The sequence below is a fragment of the Tursiops truncatus genome, chromosome 18 (assembly GCF_011762595.2).
Source record: "Tursiops truncatus isolate mTurTru1 chromosome 18, mTurTru1.mat.Y, whole genome shotgun sequence".
Taxonomy (NCBI): Eukaryota; Metazoa; Chordata; class Mammalia; order Artiodactyla; family Delphinidae; genus Tursiops; species Tursiops truncatus.
This window is the reverse complement of record NC_047051.1, coordinates 7,026,911-7,047,716: the sequence shown is the minus strand read 5'-3', so window position 1 is coordinate 7,047,716 and position 20,806 is coordinate 7,026,911. Positions and strand designations below refer to the sequence as shown.

The 20,806-nt window shown below is 41.9% G+C and overlaps 1 protein-coding gene across 16 annotated transcripts in view; it reads left to right on the top strand.

Annotated features, from left to right (window-relative positions):
• Window positions 1–19,980, top strand: part of KATNAL1 (katanin catalytic subunit A1 like 1) — a 90,402-nt gene extending 70,422 nt beyond the window's left edge. For 5 of the 16 annotated variants that reach the window (XM_019936795.3, XM_019936794.3, XM_073795009.1 and 2 more), the window contains one exon: window positions 747–6,092. In XM_019936795.3, the coding sequence (XP_019792354.1) occupies window positions 747–945 (199 nt within the window). In that variant the 3' untranslated portion in view covers window positions 946–6,092. Of the gene's footprint in view, window positions 1–746; window positions 6,093–9,103 lie in introns of those variants that run through there. The other 11 variants (XR_012327560.1, XR_012327559.1, XR_012327558.1 and 8 more) reach the window with 11 other exon arrangements.
• Window positions 19,981–20,806: the final 826 nt, after the last annotated feature.

Sequence of the window (20,806 nt, the reverse complement as noted above, 5' to 3'; positions counted from 1 at the left end):
ACGCGTGTAAGTTTAGTGGCACTCAATAAGTTCACAATAGCTTCTACTGTTACCATAGAAAAATGTATACACAATAGCTTCTACTGTTACCATAGAAAAATGTATAAAAATGTGAAGTTTTGGTTGGCTTGGCTGCCTAATAGCTTTTTCGTGAGCACTAGTTGTACACTTCTTCCTAACCTGCGTAATTATTTACAAGTGATCAGAATGAGCTGAAAATAGGATCCAGAGAAGCCAGGTTTTCTCTCTTCACTTGCCCACAAATATTCCATGTAGGGAATTCCACATCCACTGTATTCAGGTATATTCATGCTCCAGAGAGAGAGAGGTTCCTGGCTTTACCTCCTCTAATTAGGTTGTAGACAAACTGGTATAAGATTTGAGTTATGTTAACATTAGCCGTATGTTTATTTCCAAGTATGCAATTCAGTATTTCATAATTCTCCTTCAGTTTCCTAGACTTCTGGGCTGTCTTTGAGGAGCAAGTGGGGAAAAGAAAATTCAGTACCATCTGAGCCCAGCCTAGACTTTTAGGATTCATTACAGTACTTTTTATGTTTAAGTCCTTTGCATCTTGTTTTAACCTTTCCTGAGCCCTCAGGATGTCTCTGAAGTGGAAAATTCTGAGCAGCATGGTAAAAACATATAAAATGATCTTTTGAATGTTTTCCCTTAACATGATCACAGTTGAATATGTTTAAAACATTTGCAACAATAAGTATTCACTGATTTTGGTATATTTTTAGGGATGCCTCTTTAATGGCAATGAGACGACGAATCAATGGCCTAAGTCCAGAAGAGATCCGTGCACTTTCTAAAGAGGAACTTCAGATGCCTGTTACCAAAGGAGACTTTGAATTGGCTCTTAAGAAAATTGCTAAGTCTGTGTCTGCTGCAGACTTGGAGAAATACGAAAAGTGGATGGTTGAATTTGGATCTGCTTGAATTTCTGTCAGCTCTTTCATTTCTGGTATTTTTGTTTATAAAATGTGAAGAAATTCCAGCAATTTTTTAAAAAAACAGGTTTGGAACTTTACATTGGAGAGATTTTCTCTTAAAGGAAAAATTTAAAACACAAAAGAACATACATATCCTTGAGAAGTAAGAAAAGCTTACATAGAGAGCCTGATAGCCACGTATCCATGCATTATAGTTGCACACCCTAACCAGAGTATTGGGGGCTGAAGAAAGCAACCAGTGTGCTGTCGTAGAAACTTGTTTACAGGAGATGTAGAGGGAGCTCTGTTTCTCACTAGTGTTCATTGTTTTTTAGTTTTTTCTATGCTTTGCTCTGAACATGAGGGACCTATATCTGTTGGCTTTTAACATCAAAACTGGGTTTGTGTCAGATCTATTATTTGTTGTTAAGAATTATGGTTTTGGATTAAATAATGAATCTGCTAGTTAAACCTTTAGAATTCACCTACTACTGTTAGAGTCTCTTATATAGTTTGAATTTTCCCTTCCCTTCCCTCACCATTCCCTCTACTAGCTATTTAATCGCTTATTGAGCTTTATGGGGGAATAGCCTCATGCTTTGTGGTTTTTGAATCCTTTTGCCCAGTGGCTTCTCTGGTTTTCAGTATTTGTTTTGCTGGCCGTATTTTACATTGGAAGGGTGGAAAGGACATCATGCTTGCATAAGATGCTCTTTTTCATTCTAGACTTCTGAGTTTGTTTTCACTTTTCTTTCAATATGTTCAACAGATAAACCCTTGATTTTTCTCAGCTCAAACATTGTTTTTTGCTGAATTTGCCTTTCATATTCTAAATAAATGCTTTGGTATTCTAAACAAGTCCACTCTCTTGTGGCTAATGCAAAACAAACAAAGCAAAATCTTTATGGCTTTCGAGACAGCTTGTTTATTAACAAAATAACATCGTGCATAATGAACAACGAACATTTAAGAATCATTCCTTGTCTAGGTTGAGTGCTTGTACGCACACTAAGATTAGGTTAGAAATATGATATGCCCATTCTTTTCAGCAGAAATTAGACCGTAGAAGGAGGCCAGAAAAGGAGAGGCCATGTATCTAGTCACAAGTAGAGTAGCCTAGTGTTAATTTTAAAAAATTACATTTATCCTGTTTTGATTGGGCAACCTCTGCTTTAATAGTCAAGCTTTAAAAAATTTGTATTTGATGATATCCTGAATTTTCAATTTTGGACAGCAACTACTAGTTTAAAACCAGAAATAACATATAGCTTTTTTGACAGTTAAACTCTTAGCAGCTTCCTTAAGAGATTTCTTCCCCCTACTTAGAACCATATACCACAGTATTCATCTAATGCTTTAAATTACCCCCCTTTCCTCTGAGGCATAGATTTATAAGAGTTAAAATCATGAGATATCATGATTTTATTTTAATTGATTTAGTTCATCTTAAAAGTTGAAATGAGAGAACTTTCCTTTTATTCATGAACTTTTAAAATAAAGAAATAAATAATCCCACTAAGATAATCTTGCAGACTATTGCCGTCCAGTAAGTTATTTTTTTCCCGAAGTCCTAGGGGCAGTCGTTAAAACCTTAGTGTTTTGATTGCCAAAACTTGTTTGCATAGTTTAGTCAGCCCATTTTGCTAGATTTCATGTATTTGTCTTGGCTTACATTTCAGTTTTTTTCTGAATTCTTCATGCATAATAACGTGGTAATTTTGATTTTTTAAAAACTATCAGTTGAGCAGTATTTGGAGACTCAAGCCTCCTAGGAGCTTATCTTTACTGTGTTAAGTCAGTCCAGTGTGTTTATTTCCCTTGTTTCTCACTTTGCTCTGTCAGTGGATGGTGAATGCTTTGTATGTATTAACCCCGTAAAGGATCCTGAGGAGATCCCTAGGGCGTTCTGTCCGACCTTTCCTGCACATGGTATGTGCATTGTCTTTATTGCAAGACTGTGTTGCCTTACCCAGAATGAGAGCATTTTTGTGTTTTATTTTCTTTTTTCTGTTGTATTATCAAATTAGAAAGATTTGGTTCCTTTCATTCCTCTGAAAACCTGAGTGTTTGGGGTTCTTCAACACAGTGATGTCGGGACTAAGTTTTCTACACTTCTGTCTCGCAGTTATCTGATCAGATAATCCTCCATCTTAGTGGGCTCATGTTGGTTGCCTGCTGTGTGCCTGTCCCTTGGGTGGGCGCTCTGTGGCCACAGAGTTGGACCAGGCAGTGCAGTACCGACTGGGCACTTCCTGTAATTACACCGTGTAGCTTCTGGCTCCCACTAATGAAACGATTTCAGTTTATAAATGGAAGGCACAGTAACCTGCGAGTTGCTTTGGAAAGATAACATATAAACGTTTTTCTCTCTTTAAACTTGCTTTAAAATTAGAAGTGGTATCCATTTGCTTGAACAACAGGACTACTATAGATCTTGGCTATTTTCATGAACAATTTTTGTCATTTCCCAAGCTACATGTTTATTGTAAACACCTACACATGCAATTATGGCAAACATGTAAACGCGTTACACGTTTACTGCAAACATTTTGCTTGCACAATTCCTTTACTTTTAAAAGGAAATGAATATTAATTGAATGTGCCAGACAAATGGCTCTCTAATGGAGGCCGAAACCTTCTAGTAATCCATGTAGAAAATAGACGATGGCGTCACAGACTTTATCTTCAGTCAGCAGCAGTGTGGGCATTCCAGAACGACCAGACACACTTTGGGCTTGGACCTCTACCTCCCAAAATGCCAAGACAGCTTGGAAGAGGTAACATGTTGTGGTCTAGCTGCCTAACTGGGGGTTTCGTTTGGGCTCCAGAGACTGCAGTTTTTATGATGTGATATTTGACTGTCCAAACATAGGCTGAAATCACTAATTACTCAAAAAGTGAGCAAGCAAGTGTCTGGTGAATCTGCCGTAAAAAAACATACATGTACATCAGGAAAAATGTGTGTACACAGCCCAGATTTTCAATATAAGTGTCACTCTTTCACTTTGCTACATGCAGCCTGACTCCTCTGAACAGAAAGTGTTGGTACTGTAGGTTTTGAACACCTTGAGTTTGTTTGAATCCCCTCCTTGGAAGTTTCTGTCTACACTGCCGTATCCATGATGAGAGTCACAGACCAGCTGACACGGTTCTGTTTTACTTTCCTTACCCTAGCAACCTTGAGGTAAAGTGAAGGATGAGGCAGGTATTGCTTGTCATGTGGGCTTTGGCTCCTTCTGTGTTGTCTTGATTATTGAATCTTTTGGCATAATAGTAGATTCCCACTCCTCCTTTTCTCTTGTGAATGATAAGTCACCTCAGGGTATTTCCTGTGTGATAGGCATAAAATGTTAAGGATAACTGTTGGCCTTTTCCAAGAAAGGGCCACTTTAACCATATGAAGAAACAATAGTAATCCTTCTTTTAACATTTGTTTTGTATCTTCTGTTCCATAATGGTTTTGATTGTGTAGTAGTTTGTACATACCACTTAATTTGTGATGTACATAATTTTTTTTTTTTTTGCGGTACGCGGGCCTCTCACTGCTGTGGCCTCTCCCGTTGTGGAGCACAGGCTCCGGACGCACAGGCTCAGCGGCCATGGCTCACGGGCCCAGCCGCTCCGCGGCATGTGGGATCTTCCCGGACCGGGGCACGAACCCATATCCCCTGCATGGGCAGGCGGACTCTCAACCACTGCGCCACCAGGGAAGCCCAATGTACATAATATTTATGTGAATCTAAGAATCTGTCACAATAGAAAAGGGTAGGAATTATAGTTGGAGAGTGTGTTAGGGGAATACAAATTTTAAACCCCAAATGTTTTATTCTTATCTCTGCTAATTTTTTTTTTTGCAGAAAAAGCTAAAAACTGTAATAATTACTATGTTTACTTATTTATACCTTTAAATTAGGCTTTTCTTACTTATTTATTTGATTTTTTAGGACGTTTGCTTTTAATATTGTTTTCTCTTGTGAAAACTATATGAATATTTAAAAATAAAGTCCCTAAGATAACACATATGTTTTTAAACATTCACAAATTAACAATAATTCTTTGAATTTTTATTAGGTTTTTTGGCTCCGGACAACTCTTTAACTTTAGGAATATTTCTCAATTTCCAGATGACTTGTTAATAAAAACAGGAAAAATATTAAGGTAACGTCATCAAATTTATTCTTTTTATTTTACCTTTCTCCTTTGTTGATTGATTTTATTTTATATGTATAGAAATAACCTAGATTCTGCTTTGTCACCAGCAGTGTGTAGGTTTCTGTACATATGGAACTTTGGTAGGGAATTAATGTGGAGGTTTTCCTCCTATGAAAGGACTCCCATTTTATTTTATGTTCAAAATCATAAAATGCACTTTTGTTTTACAACCTCTGAAATGACTAAATATTGCCCTTTGGAAAACCTGAGTCTTTGCATGTGTTATTTCCAGAGTCTACCTCAGTCAAACAGGCTTAGTTTTAGGTGCGAATGAATTGAAACCATATTGAAATTCAGTTAGTCATCTCCACTATACCTGTGTGTTCGTCTAAGCGCTTCCTTCTCTCTCCTCTCTCACTCACTTTTTTTAACACTGAAATTTCACTTGAAAATATTTGTTGTTCTTCCTCTGGGAAAGCCATATATTCCAAGTGAAGCCTCTACAGAATGTCTGGGTGAGTCTTCCCCTCTTTGTTGGGACAGCTTCATCACTCGATGTTCCTCATGTCAAGGAGTGGTTTCAAACACAACACACCTCCTGTTCTCTCTTAGCTTCATAAATACAAACTCATGTGACAGCATTAAAAGTCTCGGGACCTAACTGTTCCTGTACAAGGACCTAAGTACTTCATGGAAACACAACGAGGTGGACACGTGACATGTCTGTTCACACGGCAGCAGGGCAGCAGGCGTCGCCTTCGGTTAACATTGTGCGGACACAGTGTCCAGCGAGATCGCTATGTGCTGTAAGTGTTTTGTTAAGATTTTTGTTTCAGTGTCTGTCTCCCAGTATTTTGAACCTAATTTAAAGAAAAAGACGTTTCCAAATTGTATTTATTAAATGTGCTTTTCCTTACATTTTGTGCGGCTACATCCCTAGCTTCATGAGCTTAGCTGTGTCTGTGCATAGGTTGTAGTTTGGTAATAAATTTCTAGAGTGTGGCTTGTCGGTGTTTTCTTTGTGGTTCATATTTGATCTACAGTCGCTGGTCCACTTATTGCCACCAGTGGGAGTAACAAATCCCTCACTAGTAAGGGATGACTTTTTCCGGAGTTTCAGTTCTTATAAAATCACATATTGTGAACCTGACATTTTGTGTTTGCCGTGCATTATGCTAATAGTTTCAAGGTTGATGTGGCTAAGAATGGCTTTTCAATTAATTCTAACTGGTTTAACAAATACACGTATTTGTGTAGCACCATTGCGAAGTGGATGTTCCATAAGGTGAATTTTCCACATGACAGTGTCTTTTTTTTTCCTTTCCTGTTTCCATTTTTCTTTTTAAACATCTCTATTGGAGTATAATTGCTTTACAATGGTGTGTTAGTTTCTGCTTTATAACAAAGTGAATCAGCTATACATATACAAATATCCCCATATCTCCTCCCTCTTGCGTCTCCCTCCCACCCTCCCTATCCCACCCCTCTAGGTGGTCACAAAGCACCAAGCTGATCTCCCTGTGCTATGCAGCTGCTTCCCACTAGCTATCTATTTTACGTTTGGTAGTGTATATATGTCCATGCCACTGTCTCACTTCGTCCCAGCTTACCCTTCCCCCTCCCCATGTCCTCAAGTCCATTCTCTACATCTGCACCACATGACTGTGTCTTATGTTATGAATTCTCCAAAACTATTTTTTTTAGTTCACAGGCTTTATTTTTTGAGCAATGTTATGTTTACAGAAAAATTAACCTGTATATGAGGAGAGTTCTCATATATTTCTCCCCCTCCCCTCCCCCTGCCATTTCCCCTTTTATCAATATCTCGCTTTAGTGTGATTTGCTTGTTTTAGTTGGGTCAGTATTGATTATTACTAAAGTTCATAGTTTATATTACAGTTCATTGGGTTTTGACAAAAGCATAATGTCATATATCCACCATTACAGTGTCATACGGAATTGTTTCACTGACCTAAAATCCTCCCTGCTCTGCCTGTTCATCTTTGCCCCTCCTCTTAACCCCTGGCACCCACTGATCTTTCTACTGTCTCCACAGTTTGCCTTTTCCAGAATGTCATATAGCTGCAATCATGCAGTACGTACCCTTTTTAGACAGGCTTCTTTCCCTTAGCCATATGCATTTAAGGTTCCTCCTTGTCTTTTTGTGGCTTGATAGTGCTTTTCATCATGGAATAATACTCCAGTACATGGATGTGCCAGTTTGTTGATCCGTCACCTACTGAAGGGCATCCTGGTTGCTTCCAGGTTTTAGCATTTATGAATAAAACTGCTGTAAACATTCCGGTGCAGGGTTTTGTTTGAACATAAGTTTTCAACTCATTTGAGTAAATACCTAAGAGTACTGTTGGTGGAATGTATGGTAAGAGTATGTTTAGTCTTGTGGGAAACTGCCAGACTGCCTTTGAGGGGCTGCACCATTTGCATTCCCACCAGCGATGAGTGGGCGTCCCCGTTGCTGCACGTCATCACCGGCGTTTGGTGTTGTCAGGGTTCCCAATCGTGCCATGCTGATAGGTGTGTCGTGGGTTCTCACTGCTGTTTTAATTTTCAGTTCTCTAATGACATGATGTTGAACATCTTTTCATATGCTTATCTATTTTTAATTGGTTTTTACTGAAACCTTTCTAAAAGATATCACACTTGTTCTCTGACTTTGTAAAGTAGAGAATTTGAACGTAACCTTTTCTTTGTCATTCAGAGTTCTCCTTGTGATGTGCTACCCTCAGCAGCTAGTGGAGGGACAGCAGGGCTTTTCTGCCTGTCACTCAGTGGTCTTTGAGTTCTGGTGTTTGCTTCTGTAGCATTTTTACTCTTCTGTTATCAGGCTGTCAACCTTTATTTCTCTTCCAATTTCCGGCCTGCAGCCTTCAGTGAACCTAATGAAAAGAAACAGTTGTTAGGCATGTTAGAATTGCAGGTAAATTAGGAGTCCAGCCATTTGAGGATGAGGAGTGATAAGGAGGTCTGTTCTTTGAGTGTTCGTGTTTATGTCATTTATCTAGGCCGTCTGTGCCCTTTCTAGCTTTATCTTTAGTTCCCAGAGTGTTCCAGGTAGACCAATGTGAAGTAGATATTTATGCATCATTATTTTGTCATGTAGTTGTATAATATTTATAGCTGGAAGGCACCTAGCAACAATTTAATTCCGTGGCTCCACTTCTTTTCTTCCTGTCACCATTGAGGTTTTGATCTCTTAAAGGATATGAAGAAAAAGAATGAGGTACAAAATTAATTAAGGACAGAAGTAGGACACATATGTGGCTAGGGCCTTCCCTTCAGTCCTTCCTACCTTCTCCAGGTGTATGGCCAGTGCCGCCTTGAGATGGCTCATGGCAGAGCACACTGGATCGCTAGGGGGCCTGCCCAGAACCAGGAGTTCAGGTGGAAACGGCGAGGGAAGATAGAAGCGTTGCCTGGCCAGCGGCAGCTGCTTCCTTGCAAATGGATGGGTGGAAAGGCAGGGTGGGCTCAAGTCTCACCTGGCTGATTGCATCAACCCAGGCTCAGATTCAGGAGACTGGTGCACCGTGCTTTCCTCCCTGCCTGCCTGGGCATCACCACGGTCAGATGCTCCTGGCCCAGCAGACCCGAACCTGGGAGCAAATGACTTGGTCCAGTCCCCTCGTGTCACAGGTAAAGGAACTGTGCCCAGGGAGATTTTAATATCTGTGTTCAAGATCACATTCTGAACTGGGAAATAGGACTTATATCTATTTCTGATCTTAACAAATGCTGCAGGTAAGGTATAATGAAAGCAAGCTAGACAGGGGAACATTTATTAAGGACCTTAAAGCCTCTGCGGCATGGTGCCGATACAGACTGTTCAGCTAAGTTGATGATAGTTAAGAATAAGAAGTATCAGATAAATTAACGTCATAGGACTGGCACTAACATTTATAATGTTTACTGTATGCAAGATACTGTACTTTTATTGCTTTATTAAATCCACACATTAGTTCTAAGATGTATTTACTATTATTCTCTTGTTGCAGAAGAAGAAACTGAGGCTTATAGAGTGATTTGCTCTAGTCATTTGGCTCCTAAGAAGTAGAAGAAAAAATGGAACCTAAGTCAGTCTAGTTCCAGAGCCTAGTCCTTTGCCATATTCCAAGGTTACTTTCAACAATGTTAAATGCAAAAGTACTCAATTCTTGAAATAAATATGTTAACATTCACCCATTTTTCTGAGGTTATTAATCACCGTTTTACCATCCCTTTCCTGTAACTTTTTTTTTACCAGGAGACTTTTGGGCAGACTACAGTGATATATTCTGTTGCAGTATTTATGTTTATAATAATAGGAAAAAATAATGGCTTGTGTTGTGGGATTAACATGACTTTGGGAATATTGTTGCCCTACGTTATATCAGAGTGTAAATATACAGCTATTTCTTTTTCAGGGCCGGTTTTATGAAATGAACTGATCATTCTAAGAGTTTCCATGAATCATATTTAAATCACCAACTTAAGTGGTATAGAGCTCAGTCGTTTATTTTTACTAATAAGATTCCTGACCGTGTTCTGCATAGAGGGCGGCAGCTCCAAAGTCCTCAGCTGTACGTATGGTCGCCATGAGTTACCAGGAGAGCAGCCCCCTGTACTTACCCTGGCTTCAATGTCTGTATTTGAAGAACTACCCCAGAGCTGAGTTTAGCTCTGAACGTTCAAAATGCTTTCAATCAGCACATCTTAAATAACTTCTTTCAACAAATAACTAATCATGGTATGACTACTGTATTCCATAACATAAATCCTAAACTATAGTGTTAGTAATTAGTGTTGTAATTAGAGATGGGTGAATCAAGCTTCGTTTGGGATTTGTAAAATACCTCCAGCTATTTTTCAAACATTCTGAAATATATTTTATAACATTTCTCAAACATACTTTACCAAGCATATTTCCTTTAATTTTTAAACCCTTGTGTATTTCAAGGTGAATTCAATCCATAAGTTTATGATTCGTTTGTGCTTAACTCATAGAAATTACTTTTTAAGCACAACTTGGTTTCTAAGGCCTTAGGAAACCCTTCTCATGAAATCTGTAAGCCTTTAAAAGCCTTTTCCCCAATCAAACTTTTTTTCCTCAAAGATAAATGTGTGTGAAATGTTTTAGTTTGGTTTACAATGCAGAGCCCAGGTTTCAAAATCTAAGCTAGTTCTGAATTTAGTACACGTTATTCTGCCTTTACTGTAAGAACTGGCTTCGTTTGTGTCTCTCTGTAAAGAGCTGGTAATGACAGTGCTCTCTTGAAAACCCAGCGCACCGACATTCCATGCCGTCTCCCGGAGTTGTAGCACAGGGGACAGACATGCGTTGATCAAACACAGCAAACCGAATTAGCTGTTCATCAGGGATCTGTCGTGTGCTGAATGTATATACACGTTTGTACGTACTCAGATATACCTGTACACACTCATAAAAGTGCTTGAGTCCTTGTAGGTTGTCTTTTTTGTTTTGACCTCTATTTAGAAATTCTAACAAGATGATATTGTATTCTGGATTAAATTAATAATTTACTGTGAAATGACCGTAATTGTTCTCATCTCTCTTCGAAGAGAACTGTTTTTCACCTGAGATTTAGTTCACAGGTTTCTGTTGCCTAGCAGTGGGTCTTTGAGAACAGCTTTTTGTATAGTTTTAAATGAACGGGTTGAGGGTGTGAAATCTTCTTAGAAGAAGTAAGGTTATTGCAGTGAAGGTAAAAGGAAATATGCTGACAACTAATTGGACAAAATGTCATCCAGCACAGCGGCTCTGGAAGAGATTTGCAGAAGCTAGCAACATAAGAATGGACTTTGCTCAAGGCAGCTAGAAACTGCATCCAGAAATATTCATGGTAAAAGAAAAGCACCATTTTCCTAGGTTCTCATTAGGGAATGGTATGAAATACATATTTGCTTATCATAAGAAACAACCTCATTAGTTCCTATTCTTAATGAAAACTCTCATTTTCCCCCTGATTTTTTTTAGTGTGGGATTATTAAACAATGAAAACATCTTTTCTTTGCTTTTCAAAGTATACCAGTTTCTTATATATTTTATTAGTTTGTACTATAAATGAACTTTTAATATTTTAGAAAAATCTTTTATGATAGATGAATTCCTTTTGAAATTTAGCACCTGAATTTTTCTTTATTCAAACTAAAATGAAAAACCTCTTGCAGGAAGGGAGACTTTTACCTTTTGCTTTTATATGATAATTATTTTGCTTTACAAAGGAAATATGCTTACAAATATATTAAGGTGGTTTTTAAAGAGCAGTATTTATAGAAACCCAGTCAGTGCTTGCCTTTACTTCTGCCTCCTGAAAGCCCTCGGCCTGAAAGTCAGTCGTGGCTCTGGACCCCATTGCATGTGCCTTGCAGGGCAGGATTGTGCTGGTCATTTCGTGTGACCTGGGACAGTGCTCTGCAAACTCCTGTGACGATGCCTCTCCATCGGTAAGATGTTTGTGAGTTTTACACGATAGTTTACACTATATTACAATATATTTACTCTACTGATAATCTACAGAATGTTTGTAATTTATAAAAATATGCACAAAATTAGAAAATTTAAGGACTGCAAATATGAAAACATGAAAAATAATTTTATTGGCACAAAATGCCCTCCAAAAATCATGGATAATATTTTATCGAGAACCATGAGATTAAATATGGTTCATTTTTTTTAAAAAACCCTTGGGCTAGACTAACTAGGTACAGCGATTTAGTTAATTTTAGTGTTTAGTTTTAATGACTTTCGTAGATGAAAAAGTTACCTCACAAAAGTGTGTAGATGCAAGTGGAGGAAATAAATCATTGGCTGCAGTTACAAATCATGAGCTTCATTTTTTAATCACAGCCACTAATTATGCAGAACTTTTTATTTAACTTTGGCTGTTAAGTCTGCATCTTCCCTGGTGTCAGTCAGTTCTTGCAAATTAATTGGAAGGTTGCATTTTGTATGAATAGTTTCAAAACCCACTGAACCTCTTCATTTGGAAGACTTTTATTTTTTATCACCATTAGTTTACCTTTTACTTTATTCTAAAGAACACTTGTGTGCACATTATGATGTGAATGACTACAGTTCCACTGGTGAGGAGAATCTAACCTAAACGTGGTAATAACTGGAACACAAAATGGGTTCCTCTTAAGATGAATTTGCCCAAGATCTCTAAAATCTGTCTTTGTGAATTAGCTTCATAATGTATTACACAGGCATGTATGTGTTTCATAATTTGCATTGTGAATAACATAGCCTAAAAACACAAAATTCCAACTATTTTCTTTATATAAATATATTCCTTCCGTTCATTTGATCAATATTTTTTGAATAATTGCAATGTGGAAGATATTTAAATAGGGGAAATTGTTTCAAGTTTAGATTGCACATATTAGAGTTTCTAATAGGAAACTCACTGCTTTCGGCAACAACATCACAGAATAATGGAAACAAATCCTCGAGATCAGGGCCTGGGAGTCTTCCCTCCGCCTGCCACCCTGACCCTCATATGCCCATCAGTTCCAGTTCTCAATCAGTCCCACCGATTGTTCTCCTGATTCTGCTTAGTCTGGAGGTGATGGCCCTTAAATGACTCAGGACAAGTTTAATTCCCGTCCTGGGTTTTCATTTCTCCTCAGGCTTGGAATAATTCCTGACTTCTGGATATGATATGAATATATCACTGTCCATTTCTTCCTCTTCATTTATCAGTGATCCCTGGGCCGCTTCCACCACGGTTCCTCCACTGCGTGTGGAAAGGATGCCCCGGGCCGTGTGCTTGCTGCTTCCTGCGCTGGGAACATTGGTTCCTGTCCTGGTTTGGGGGACGTGCAGGTAGCTGTCGCTCCCGAGGAGGGCGCTGCTTGCCGACCTGTCCTTGTTCACGGAGGGATAGAGCTGGTCAGCTAAATGTGAGTGGGCTTGTTGGGGGACGAAGAGCAGGACAGAGGCTCTCGTTCCTGACAGGGAAGTGCAAAGGGGTGAGAGTCGGACTGGAAGGAAGAATCAAGAAGGGAGGAGGTTGAGTTTTCAAAGAGAAGGAATCTCCGTGTGTTCTTGACTGGGTGAGGAGGTTGGCATGAACTGCAAACGTCTGGTCTTATTTGGGCCGTGCATACTCTGGTCATCGCACCATCCTGGCCCTTTGGCTAGAGATCTGTTATTTTGGGAACAAGGATCTGTCCCAGGAGAGCACTGTGGGGTTGGGAGAACTTCAGCTCGGGAGTCAGAACCGGGATTCCAGCCTCAGCCCCGCCGCTTCCCAGCTGGGTGACACGCGGCAAGTTGCTTATCCTCTCTGTGCCTCTGTTTTCTCACCTTCAGATGGAGATGATGATGATGGACCTTCCTTACAGGACTGCTGGGAAGATGAAATGAGATACTTGAAATATAAAGTGCTTATCAGTTTCTGGCCCCATAATAAACCCGCAATAAATGTGACCCGTGCCGGTATGCTCGAGCTGGCTCCTCACAGGCTTTCTCAGAGCCAATTTTTTTTTTTAAGTTTATTATTATTTTTTCTTTGGTTGCGTTGGGTCTTCGTTGCTGCACGCGGGCTTTCTCTAGTTGCGGCGAGTGGGGGCTATTCTTTGCTGCGGTGCACGGGCTTCTCATTGCGGTGGCTTCTCTTGTTGCAGAGCCCGGGCTCTAGGTGCTCGGGCTTCAGTAGTTGTGGCTCGTGGGCTCAGTAGTTGTGGCTCGCGGGCTCTAGAGCGCAGGCTCAGTAGTTGTGGCGCACGGGCTTAGTTGCTCCGCAGCATGTGGGATCTTCCCGGACCAGGGCTCGAACCCGTGTCCCCTCCACTGGCAGGTGGATTCTTAACCACTGCACCACCATGAATGTCCCTCGGAGCCAATTGTTGAATATTTTAAAATGCTGCAAGTCTGTCAACCTGTTGATAGCTTGAAATTGGCTATGGTGAGAGTATTTACGCCGTGGAAATCGGCAAACAGCGCAAGTGAGGATTCCTCCTCCACACGCCCCCTTGCGGAGCCAAGCTCTTTTTATTTAATATGGGCTTTGTTTCTTCCTGCAAATAAAGCAGCTCTGGATGCCTAGCCCGGCTCTTTGTCAGTGCCTCTCAGACACGTAGATGCAGTGGTGAGGAAGACTCCTGACCCTGTGCTCAGAGCGCGTGGGGTCTGTTTGCTTGGCAGTGCGCCATTTGGACTCAAGGGGGGATGGCTGCTTTGGGTTTGCCACAACTAGGGACCACTGTCTTCCCTGAGCTTGAGTTTGCTCCGATACTCTTATCGTGATGTAACAGAAATCTTAGGACGCCAGAAATAGATCAAAGTGTCCCACTACCCTTTCATTCCCTGACACACACAGCCTGAGCTGTGTCTAGGCGGTACCCACACTGCTTTCAGCCTTTCACCAAAGGTGGGATTCTGCAATCACCCCCGTATTGGCGTGGCTTCCCTAGTGGTCATGGTAGACCCGTGCACACAGAAGTGTTTTGCTAAATGCTTGTGAGAGCTCTTAGGCTATTTTTCCAGCAAAGGTAAGAGAGGCAGGATGAAGAGAGGGTCCCGTTCTCACTGCTTTTAGTACCTTTCGTGAACCAAAACCGGGTTGTGGTAGCGCTCAGCTCGACCTCTCTTGCCTCATTTAGCAGACGAAGGCTCAAATTTCTCCCTCTGTACAACAGGAACAAAAAACAGCAAGCATCATTTCTGAAAAAAAGGCACTTTAAATATGGAATTTACGAACTACGCACTGTCTCACTGTCTTTCCTTACTGCAGATACATGCATATGTCCTAGAGAAGGTCACACAGGTAGAGCTTCGTGTACTTCGCTTAAGAATCACAGACCAGAGTTGCAGTTTGTTAGTCCCATTTGCTTTTCACAGAAAGAAAAAGCATTACATGATGTCAGAGGGTTTCAGTTTCCACAAAGGGGAGTTTTCCAAGGTTTTCTGGGTGAGGAAGTTTTCTGTGTAATCCATGGGGGCTTGTGCGCAAAGGGCACCTGGAAAGGTCTAGGCAGGACTTACTTCTCCAGGTTTTCTAATTTGAATCTCATACAGATATTAATTGATTTATGTAGGTCTATTATTTAGACCTATATAAAGTCAGTTTAACTTATTGAATGCCCAGTAGATCTGAGGCACAGCCATTGCCTTAAGGAACTCGTCCCGGTAGAGAAAGCCCTGAAACAAACCATCACCGAATCCTAGGGGCGCATCAACCACAGTGAGCGTGTGACTGAGCAGCCGTGTGGAGGAGAAGCACAGAGGAGGTGATGTCCTGGATCACGAAGAGGAGGTTACCGCGTGGCAAGGGCGGGGATGCTAGTCCAGTAGCGGTGACGGTCACCGTCTTCCTGCTGACTTGTGTTACAGTTATTAGTTGCCTTTTACCAGAGCAGGTTCTGTTACACACTAGACGGTGAGCTCTGGGAGGGCAGGGAGCGGGGGTCATCGCCGTCTCCCCCGCAGGACTCCGCACACAGGAGGGTCTCCGTCTGCAGTGGGCAGTGAGAAGGCTCTTTCTTCACTGTGACCCCGTAAGCAAAGCCCTTGTGAAGAACACTGACACGAAGAAACATTCACTGTGTGATGATGGCAAAGTTGGATGTTAGTCTGTGGACCTGGCCTTAGTAAACACAAAACTTCATTTCCGTTCATTTGTATGTAGCTTAAAGGTCCCTTATCTTGAGCGCTGGTTGTGGAGTTGTGAGACTGCCTTGCCGGTCTTCTCAGGAGGGGCGGTGGCCCGGCCACAGTCCCTGCGTGTACAGGCCCCGCAGCAGCACGCCTCGGGTGCTTTGGTTGTGACTGCCGTGGATGACGGCACTGCTCCGCAGTCACAGGGTCTTCTCAGTGCTACGAAACTCCCCTCCATGTCTCCAGGTCCGCGTGCAGCCTGGGAGCCCACCTTGGAGTTGTCTATGGGATAGAATTTTTTCCACGTGTGGATCAAGCCTACTTTATAAATCAAAAGGCACTTCTTAATTTGCAGTTGTATATTAACTTCACACATTTCAAATTGAAATTCACACAATCTATTTTGCGTTACTCACACTTAATTTCTTTTGGCTATTGCCCTCAGGCTGTATAAGAATGAAAAAAAATAGATTTGAGTTCTTTATTTTGACTGTGTTCACGTGTAAATCTAATTAGTTCTCTTTCTCTTTTTTTCTCTTAAAGTAACATACACGTTACTCTGAACAAAGACTGATAAGTAGGCGCAGGTTTACCATATAACCATGTTCATCTTACCTAGGCTGTGATGTCAGTTCACTTGGAAAATTCATGTTTTTCTGCCCTGATTTGCTGCTTAAAGTTGATGCGTGCCACTGATAGGTACGATATCCGCCTGTCCAATGGTGAGGACAGTGGTGTCCAGATTAGGTAATGGTTTAAGCCTGGTCTGTTTCAGAGCTGTTTCAGATCGTTGAATCTGGCGTTCCTCATCCTGAGTGAGAGAAGCCATTTGTTCTATGCGAAATCTTAGAATACTGCGTTTTCATTCAGATGAACAACCACAAAACAACAGAAGCACAGACTGGCCCCTGGAGATGACCTCTCTGAACTGAGAACCAATGTGAGGTTTCAAAGGTGGCGTGACTTGGCTTCAGAGACAGGATCAGGGTTTTCTGCAGACACGTGGGAATTCAGTCATCAGGGAGTGGCCCGGCGCCTCTGGCTGCTAAGGCCAGGGTCCCTCTTTACCCCACTGAGTCCCACTTAGATGCATAGTGAATCGAGGGCCTCACCGGAACGGTGGCGTCTTGCCAGCCCCAAATTCCTGTCTGAGGCAACCGGTGCTGCAAATTCGGAGAGCTGCGTATTTCCGGTGTCCATGGTGCCGAGTTACAAGGCGGCTGCCGCCAGAAACGCTCATGCAAAGAGCACACCTTAGCCAGGTCATCCTTGTCCTTCTTTGGGTGTTTATCAGATGTGCCCCGTGGAGTGGCGGGTCAGTCAGCTTTCTCTAGGTGAGACTGAGGGAGTGAAATGACCTCCGCGTTTCAGTGGCTGCAGTAGCAAAAGTATGCTTCCTATCCTCGTGTCATCTGCAGCCCTGCTTTCACTCTGATTCCGCTCCCTGCGCGGTGCCTTCTTGAGATCCTCAAAACCTTCAGTGGCCCCTGTCCTCATGGCACGGGGAGGAGAGCAGGAGGTCTCAGAAGCCCTCAGAGGCTCTTCGAACTCCTCTTGAGATGTCGCATACGTCGTGTCTGTTACGTTCCACTGGGAACAAGTCATATGGCCAAACCTTTTGTCAGTGGAACTGGGAAATATTCTCTCCAAGAGGCGTCACGTGGCAGACGCTAGAGATGTATAATCCTCCTCCGGGGAGGGGCCGAGTAACTGGGAACAGGAATGCACTCCGCACAGGTGGTGCCCACCCATGTAACTGCCCTTCCCAGCCACTTGTCATCCTGGCTGACCAGGCTGTTCAGTTGGCTTTCTGTTTTTAATTTTCATTTTTGGAAGTTTTAGAATTAGAAGGCCAGAAAGCTGTAGGGCTGGGTGGACATTCAGAGATCTCATGCTCTTTATTTTTCTAGTGGAGGAACTGAGGCCTAGGGAGGTGATTTGCCCAAGGTCACACAGCAAGTCCTCACAACAGTGACTCTCTTCATAACATCAGCTTGTGAAAATCTCAGGGAAGAAGTGCTTTGCTAATCGGATAAGAAAATGCTTTTACCATTGCTGAAATCATACCCCTTCTGGAGACAGAAATAACACAGAACCTGAGTGGTCGGTCTTGGGATGAAAACTGGTGTAATTTTCTATCATTTTTTTTTCCCAGCCACATTCATATTAGAGGCAACTTATTTAAATTTACCACGTAGCATCAACAGAGCACCAGGAGTTGTTCAGTACAATAGTAACTCACAGTTCCTGCCAAGGCAGATTGCATCTCTATTTTATAAGTAGTCTGCACCCTGTGCTGATTTGATTTAAAATAAAACCTGTATGGAGTATGTTTAGCCTTTGAGGGGGAACAGTAGGTGGATGACTGTCAATACTGGAGACGTTAAACTGTGTGAGGGCTGTTCGCTGGGGATTCCATGGGCTTCTAACGTTCTTGTGGGGTTCAGCTGATAAAAAATAGCAAGACCCAGCACTGCCTGTGGGAAATGTGGGTGACCTTTAGTTAGCCACTGGCTCTCCTAGCACCCCACTTCTGCTCTTCAGAGATTTCAAGTTCTGAGGTCAGGGACCAACGAAAAAGTGATAAAGTAGATGGAAGTTGCTGGAAGAGCCTCGTGTAGAGGACTGTGATTGGGACACAACACAAAGAGGCAGAATACGAGCTGCCTGTACTTTGGGGGGGGGGGCTGGTTACCAGGGAGACACAGTGCCTATTGCATGACAGGCTCACAAATAAGATTCAGAAGGAAAGCGAATGGGGTGACTGCCCACGTGCCCAGTAAGCCTTCAGCGTACAGTGCCGTCCCTTTCTCTGAGGGGCAGCTCACAGGCACGCAGCTACCAATGCACAAAGCTTCGTTGACAATCACACTTCACATTCGAAAATCTCTTAGATCTGTGACCAGCGTAATTTAAACATTTGTTTGCATTTGTGAGTGTGTTAGACGAAATAGGTCACAGAAGTACGGAATTTCTTGTAGCGCTGCCAGCGTAGTTGAGGTTAAGTGGCTCGTATGGGCTGTGCTCTAGGCTAGAAAGAGCGCCCCTCCCTGGACACAGAGTTTCCACCCTTAGCCTGTGGCAGTGAAAGGGAAAAGGGGAGGAAGGAGTTAATTGAAAATTGCTTTGGCTTCTGCAGACTAGACGCAAGATCAGTCTGACTAAATTTTGAAAAGGCCTCTTTCTGTTTTATCACTTCCTCTCGCCTCCTGAAACATCTCTCTGCAAATCAACTGCTCAGTTCCCTCACTTCGGTTTTCTCAAGCCTCGTGTTTTAACATCCCACACGGCCTGCTCGATGCTGCATCACGACGCGCTCCCCCTCGACCGTCTCCGTCAGAGTACCTTTCCCCTGAGTGGTGGTAGGCGTTAGGAAAGCAACTGGTTAAATTTTCTTACACACATTGGCATTGTAGCCCTTGGGGTTTTCTACTTCTTCAGCTTGCTTTCCCCAATCTTTCTTCTCTCTTTGGCTGTGATTTCTAATTACCCTTAGGTGCAGAATTTATCTGCATAAAGGTTCTAGATAATCAACTTGGGTAATTGTCAGGACCACTTAGGGAACTTTTAAAAATACACATGCCTCAACCCCCTTCCTTGAGGTCTTGATCAGTGGGCTTCGGAGTGATCTAGGTGCCTGAATTTTTAATGGGTTCCTAGATAGTTTGAACTGACTCACCGGGTTCTTGAACAGGAAGGCCCGCTTTCCTCTTGTTGCTGTAATAGAGGGAAGGCACTGCCTTTCACCTTTTAGCATCTTAACAATACTCGTAGAATCAGCTCTAGTTGATTTTTGATTTTTAGAACTCTTCAGTTTCTTTTCTCTTAGAAGAGCTGAACAAATATTCTTAGACTCTATTCTCCCTGCCCAAATTCCCAGCTGGTAAATTTAGTCAGGGGCAGGGATTGGAAGCTCCACAGTCTTTGGAATTGCTTGGCTTAAATAAGGGCAAAACCCACCCCTAACCCTGATCTTATTAGATGGCCCTAATTTCCTCCCCCTACCCATATCTTTTCCTTTTTTTTTAAGGATCTTTCTTTACCCAGTTCTCACCCCCAGGATTTTCTACTGTGTAAGAAAGTTATTTCAATTGCTGTTAATGTCTTATAATTCTATTTAATTACCATACAGCACAATCATGGCCGTGCATTTCATTAAAATGTATTAGATTTACTTTGTTGTTTTATTTAATGCTAACAATGAACTCCATTTATGTGCGGCTCCGATTCTTCTTGTCTACTCAAAAATTAATAAAACAAAGTGGGACAATTGTTTGGTAACTTTTCATTTCTGTTTGACAGTCTGGCACCATTTCAGCAAAACCCACGTGTAAACGACAGGCCTGAGTTTACTGTCATGGCTAGAGCCAGATAATTTGGTATTCTCATCTTAACATTTTGAATTTTAAAGCAACTGCGATCTCCTCAACCGTCTACCAAGATAGAAGTGTGTGCGTGTGTGTGTGTGTGTGTGTGTGTCTGTGGGGATGGAAGGAGGAACTTTGCCAAGGCATGTGATAACATCTCCAGTGATGTCCTTATGGCCACTGTAGAGAGATGTAACCTCAGTGATAGTTACGTGGGCACTTGGCTGGTCAAACGACTACACCAAAGGGTATTATTTGGTGGATTTCTGCTGGCCTGGGAAGAAGGCTTTAATACCTTTCTCTAGGCCTGTCCTTGACCCTGTTCTCCAAGTGTTTTAATAGAAGGTGAAGATATCAAATTTCTAGATGACCCAAAGCTGGGAAGAACAGATTATATTTAAGGTTATTGAAACAATGTTTAAAAAGAGCTCAGGTGGAAGGAAGAGCTAGAATGAGCAAAATGAAATGTGAAGAAATGCAGTGAGTTAGGAACCGATGTAAAATCCTATACTTCTCAATTGCCTGATACACAGGTGAGGGAGACCTGGTAGGATAGTCACTACAGGACAAAGGCCTGCATGAGAATGTGCCACCTGAGGGGTTCCTGTTTCTCAGGAGTTGGCCATGAGGGTCCCAGAGGACCTCCAGGCAGGTCAGTGGATCTGGGATCTCTTGAGGGCTCTAGCCATCTAAAGCTAGCAAGAAGAACCTTGGAAGCCCCCATGCCCACC